Below are 6,400 nucleotides of genomic sequence, written 5' to 3' on the forward strand. Positions count from 1 at the left end.
AGTGTGTGTGTGTTTGTGTGTCTGTCTGTGTGTGTGTGTGAGAAAGAGACGGAAACAACAAAACCAGCAGACTAAAGTCCTGTCAGATTTTAGTCGATGGACTCTCATGTCAACACTGAAACCATCTGATTATCCTGTTCTCAGTGAATAAAACTGCAGCTCTTATTCTCATCACAATGGATCAAAGCATCATAAAGGGCAGAATAAGAACGAGTTCATTTTTGTGGTCGTATTGTCACAGTTAATGCTCAGATCACACAGTCTCGAATGCGAGCTGGGAACAATGATTGGGTGTATAACCTCCACACACCACACCTTAATGCTGCGCAATCAGGATCGAGTTCCCGACACACAAAAAAAACGAAGCTAGCCACACACTACAAGCTCTGTTTACATCCTGCGTGCAGACAGCTCTCAAAGCAGCAGCGACAAGCACATTTGAATGTTAGGTCATCTAATGTTTCCAAAATAAATAAGGGAGTCATTATTAAAATCTTTCCTCTGAGGTGTGACTGTGGTGCTGAACATTTTCATTATTATGTAAGGGACCAATGTACCAAATGTAATCCAGCTGAAGTTTAGTTTGTGGCTTCCATCTGTTTGTAGGAAGCTTCTCTGTGAGTTTAGTCAATGTTTTAAAATCATAATGTCCAAAATTAACATCATACTGTGTTTAAAAGTCTGAAAACTAGGTGCTGAGACCATAAACTCATCAGAAAAATGTATACTGAGGTAATAAAAAAAAGGTGAGAAGTAGAATCATTTTCTTATCGACTTTTATACAATCAGATTGTTTTTGCAGCAAGAAGAGTCGCCCCCTGCTGGCTGTTAGAAAGAATGCAGGCTTAAGGTCTCGGTATTACAAAAAGGTTACAAAAAAAACTAAATAAATCTGTCACCATCTTGCTTTATTGAAACCAAACCTAGTAACAGAAGGGCATTTCTGACTGGAGAAATCACATGTCCTGCTTCATTATCCGTTTTCCTCTAAATTAGACCATAATTTACCAAATTAACATAATAGTAAATTCAAAAAGTCTTAAAACCAGGTGCTGAGACCATAAACAGGTGAAGCTACAACTAAATGTGGACTTCTAGCTTTCCAATGTTTGTGCTTTTGAAGGCTATTTTCATTTTGTGGGCTCAGAACATAGAAAGAAGAGCAGAATACATTATCAGATATCTGCCTACTACAGCTTTAATCCATGCAGCCGAGCAGATATGAGATTAATGAGTCCAGAACGTCCGCACGGCAACAGTAACTGGACACAATTAAACCCTTTAATTAGCCCGTTTACAGTCATGCATGCGAACATGTTGTACCCTCAGGACGTCTGCTTCTCATCAGATGTAATCAGGAAAAGGCTGCTACCGTCCTCCCTGTTATTCTGCTTCCTGGACACAAACTTATCAGCATCATACAGCTGCAAAAACACATCAAATGTCCACAGATGAAGCTGTCAGATGGGTTTTACTCCACGTTGCTGCTGCTTTCCACTTTGGGGCTGACAGTCTCGTGAAGGTTTGGGTTTGTGAAGTGATCTAAAAACCAAAAAAACACAAAAATAAAATGAGGCTCGTTAGTGGGTGAGATTGTTCTTGTGTTTGTGTGTTTACAGTATTTAACTAGACCCCTGTTAGTTATTATCTTGGTATGAATTTCTCTTGTTTAACCCCCTGAACTCCAAGCAGCAGTTTCTGGCCAGTTTTTTTTTTTTTTTTGCTTCTGTCACATTTTTTGCTCACTATTTTCTCATTTTTTTGCTGCAATAAAAAGTCCAGTACCTTTATTGAAACAGAACAGCCACGATTAGAAGTAGAGAAGACTAAAAAATGTTATTTTTTCCCTGGATAATAAAGTGAAAATCTCATAAATCACCAAGAAAGGAAAGGGGAAAGTTGAATTTTTTGGGGTTATTATATTAAAATAATTGAAAAAAACTGGACTCAACATGTTCAGCTGGTGTATTAAGTGTTACCGGTACCAGGAAGAAAGTAAAATGGGCTCTACACTCTATAAATATTTTAGTATTTACATTTTTACAGCCACTACAAGCTATTTTTTCACATTAATCTGCAGCATAGAAAGATGTTTCACCATGCGGAATGTATCTGTCAAGCATTTTAGATAAATTTGTGAAATTTGTGACACTTTTTCAATGGTTTTAGACACTTTTTTTTCCTATTTTAGACAAATTTTGATAATTTCTACAGCCTCTACAAACTTTTCTCTCTGCTCTGCTCATCGTCAGTAGAAAGATGTTTCACCGTGCTGAATGTATCTCCAACAACTTCCTCCTCTGTTCACTGTTTCTTATTTTTTTCATCCAGTAGCTTTGATTTCGTCTGAAATTATCCAAAATAACTTGAAAACCGACCAAGATTACTTAACAATAATTAAAAATGACAATTTTAAAGTCATTTTGCACCATTTTTTGGTCATTTTGGGCGTTTTTGATTCACACGTGTTACCAACTCTGTTACTACTACAGATATTTATTTATACTTTTCCATTTTTACAGCCTCAACAAGCTCTTTTCTCCACACTACTCTGCAGTACAGAAAGATGTTCCACCAAGCTGAATGCATCTTCCACCAGCTTACTCCTCTGTTCACTGTCTTTAAGTCATGGATTCTCAAAAGTTCTCTTCTCTTTGTTTTTTTTTTTTACAGAGTCTGGTGCATTTTTTTTAAATGAGACATATAGAATAAAGTGGTTTCGATCAAGTTTTATGATTTCAAACTTAAATTGAGTTAATTTTTCCAAAAGAATGGAACATCACACAACCGTCAAGGACAGTTCGAACGCTTAAAATCAAACAATTCTTTCTGTTTTTTATAGTTTCTTGCTATGATGAAGTAGTAATTTAGTTTTTTTTAAAGACAGTTTGTCTTTCAAACCCGGCGACAGGTTTTGGAGTTGAAAAGGTTCAAAGATAAGGCTGGCTTTGTTTTTTGTTTTTTTGCTGTAAAGTAGGTCACCAAGCATGTGTTTTCCTACGTTAAGTCCTGAAATACCTGCAGATTTAGGGATTAGTTGAGATCAATGTGGTAAACACAGCAGTAAAATGAACAAGGCGCCGTGTGTTTGCAATGCAAACATCTCACCAGCTGCAAACTCACGGACGTCAGCCGGCCGTTTCAGGAGCAGGTCTCTGTGGGAGGAGGACGGAAAACACAACAGAACAGAGAATAGTGTCTGTACAACTGGACTGACGTACTGTACTAGCATAATACCCAGGAATATCACAATAATACCTGCATACAGGGCCGGCTGCTGGCATAAACACTCTATGCCGTTGTTTATAGCCACATCCACTAGAGGGGGCCACACCACAATAAGTGTGTGATTCGCATTTTGTCCCTGTCGAGGATACATTTTTTAAAAAATAAATATTTGCTGTTAATCATGTGCATGTGTGTTTTAACCCAATTACAAGCTGTGCACGTGATTTGGTAGTTGCCCTGTGCATGTTTTGGGGCCACAAAAAAAATCTTGCTTAGGGCCACCAAAGTCCTAGGGCCGGCCCTGCCTGCATATTATGTCAGATGTTTAAAAATTAACACACAACAGAGGCAGATTTTTTCAAAGCTAACAGAAGCATTAACTAAAGAGCAGCACAGGTATGAAGCTAAAACAGGGACAGGAGAAAAAACATGTCCCTGAAAGCACAGATATGAAGAAAAACTGAGAAATTTAATGTCATTTTCACTGACAACCTAGACTGTCTCTCTTTTAGCTCCATAAACAGGCTTTTATAGGACTGTATTTATTTAAAAATGCAGATTATTGCATTTTATTAAATTAAATGCCACATTCTTGTGTCTTTTAAGGATATTGAGAGATGTACAGTTCATGTGTTTATGTGATATGTTGTATGCAGCAAACATGTAGAGCAACAAATATTTCATTTCTTTTATTATCATTAGAAATAAACTCATAAAAATCTCCTAATTTAAAGTTAAAATTAAACTAAAAGCAGCAGTTTTCAGCTACATGTAAACCAGTAGAACAGGGTGCCTGAAGAGATTTCAAATCCAAGAATTTCCTTAGGGCTAAAAAAAATTATATTTGATCGTATTTATGTTATAAAAGATAAAATAAAATGAGAGGATAAGCCTTTATTCATCCCACATGGAGAAATTTGCAGATTTGAGTTACAGCAGAAAAGATATAATAAAAATCAACCAAAACATGCATTAGGACTACATCAGAAAATAACATTATTGGACATATTGGTGGTATTACACAGATTTCTGATGAATAGAAATACTGATAGTTATTATCACACAGATTTTTACATTTTAAAGTGTGCTGTTGTTGTGGCGTTCTGTTTTGTAATGGCCTTTGTGAGATGTTTACATTTCAGTTAGGCCCAATATATTGTTTTTTTTTCATACATTTTGCTTTGCATTTGAGCTACTTGTACTGGAGTATTTTTATTTTCTGTTATTTTATGCTTCTACTCCACTGCAGTTTAGGGACAAATATTGTACTTTTTCCTGCGTTTTTTTGATAGATTTTGTTACTTTACAGATTTATTTTAACAATACTAAAGGTAAACAAGAAATAAAATGGGGTTATATGTTATAATTTAGGTTAACATGAAGCTTTATTAACCCCTGAGGGTCATGCATCAATAATAATAATCCAATAATAGACTTTATTCTGAAATATGTCATTTTATGCAATGAGAGTTTTTACTTTTGGTACTTAAAGTATATTTTGATGCTGCCACATTTGTACTTTTAATTGATTTTAAATTTAAATGCATGATTTTAATCAATTTGTGGTGTTTTTTAGTTTAATTTCTTCCTCTTCTGCCAACTGATTTTCTTTAAAGTCAAATAAAAACGGTCAAACCTCAGAAAGTCGCCGATCAGCACCTCGACCTCTGGATGAGACCTCAGATATTTCTCGTTCTCGATTCTCGTCTTGATCTGAGAGTCAGAATAAAATTAATTCATCGTTCAACGTTTCTTTAAAAGTCTCATTTACAGTAATAGAATAAATGTCTTTATTGTCATTGTACATGTACAACGAAATTGAAAGTGCAACCCAACTGTAGGTGTCGTAAAAAAGACTGGAATAGAGAATTTAAAAAATAAAATGCAATATAAAAGAAATAGAACTGAAGGAACAAAATCTCTAAAGTGCCCTGGAATGCAATTGAGAATCAAAAATGAATAAATAACAATAAATAAAATAATTAGACACACTCTTAAGTAAGACTGACAAAAATAATAGTAAAATAGTAAGTGAAATGAAAAAAACATGAATTAAATCATTTAAAATTCAATTTAACAAATAAATTGGATAAATTTATAAATAAAATAAGATGAAATTAAAGGACAGATGAGACAAAAATGAGTAACATTTGAGATTATTGTGATTTTTTTGTCCAGGTTTAAAGTACAAAATGAATAAGGAATTATTCCAAGTTCAGTAAAAATAGTGTAATCCAATCATTAGTGGTAATAAATTAACACAAAGGAGTAAAAGGACCTCATAGGTAAATAATTCCAGTGTCTCAGCATAAAGCTCACAGTGATTTAGACTGTAATTATCACGAAAGAAGGTGATTTATGCAGAGCAAAGAGTAACAGGTTATAATACATGCAGAAAAGTTGCTTTAATGCAGCAGAAAACTTGATTTATTTCTGTAAAATAAACCAGTTTTTGACTTAATTTAATCACAAGTTTGGACGCGTGACATTTAAATCCATGATCATCAGATATTCAGTATTTATGCCACTAGTAGTAGGGGTTAATTTACACACAGACACATAAATCCAGCTGCATTTTGTGTGGTTTTGTGGTTCATTTTTACCTTAAACTGTTTCAGCTTCTCCTGCTGCTCAGAGCTTAAAACTCCAACGTCCAGTTTGGTCGAAACGCCTTTTCCAGCCATGAGAAGGCTAAAAATGTCCTTCAGGTTATTTATCTCAAGTATAAAGTGATTGAAAATAGGAGGAAAGGAAACCATCAGCTGATCCTGACAAGAGGCTGAAGTCTGACAACAAACTGTTGCCGTGGCAACGACCAACAGCAGTTAACAACTTTGACCGCCAGGTGGCAGCAGACGCCAAAAAAACCAAAACAATAGTGCTGGTAGTTTCTGTCAATAAATCAAATTAATTTGCATCTTGAAGCCGAAATAGTTTCACTAATTTATGACAAATAAATGTCAGTGTTCAGGGCCTAATGAAGAAACTTATTTTTGGAATTTTTCGTCATATTTCAAGAACATTAAACCAGCATAATGGTTGTAAATTTTTAAATTGTTCAAGCAATTTCTAGGACAACATGACATTTTAAATTCCTTGTCTGAACTTCTTTGCAGTTCTACTGAATTTATGTTATTTTGTTAGAATATGGGCCCTAATATTTAAATAATTC

At 34.8% G+C, this 6,400-nt stretch overlaps 1 protein-coding gene across 1 annotated transcript; it reads right to left on the bottom strand.

Annotated features, from left to right (window-relative positions):
• Positions 1-759: 759 nt before the first annotated feature.
• Positions 760-6,027, bottom strand: LOC110952441 (regulatory subunit of type II PKA R-subunit domain containing 1). The gene is made up of 4 exons (XM_022195983.2): positions 5,832-6,027; positions 4,865-4,941; positions 3,109-3,155; positions 760-1,542 (listed from the first exon to the last, which is right to left on the bottom strand). The coding sequence occupies exons 1-4, from the start codon at positions 5,985-5,987 to the stop codon at positions 1,472-1,474; spliced, it is 351 nt and encodes a 116-aa protein (XP_022051675.1). The 5' UTR covers positions 5,988-6,027; the 3' UTR covers positions 760-1,471.
• Between the last annotated feature and the right edge of the window lie 373 nt (positions 6,028-6,400).

Source organism: Acanthochromis polyacanthus, chromosome 12, assembly GCF_021347895.1.
Source record: "Acanthochromis polyacanthus isolate Apoly-LR-REF ecotype Palm Island chromosome 12, KAUST_Apoly_ChrSc, whole genome shotgun sequence".
NCBI lineage: Eukaryota > Metazoa > Chordata > Actinopteri > Pomacentridae > Acanthochromis > Acanthochromis polyacanthus.

What these genes read in the sequence shown, in the direction of transcription:
- LOC110952441 (XM_022195983.2), bottom strand. Translation starts at nt 5,987, where the DNA reads ATGGTTTCCTTTCCTCCTATTTTCAATCACTTTATACTTGAGATAAAT. An exon ending in AGAAGCTGAAACAGTTTAAG is followed by an intron (nt 4,942 to 5,831) that starts GTAAAAATGAAC and finishes TCTGACTCTCAG; the next exon opens with ATCAAGACGAGAATCGAGAA. An exon ending in CTGATCGGCGACTTTCTGAG is followed by an intron (nt 3,156 to 4,864) that starts GTTTGACCGTTT and finishes CTCCTCCCACAG; the next exon opens with AGACCTGCTCCTGAAACGGC.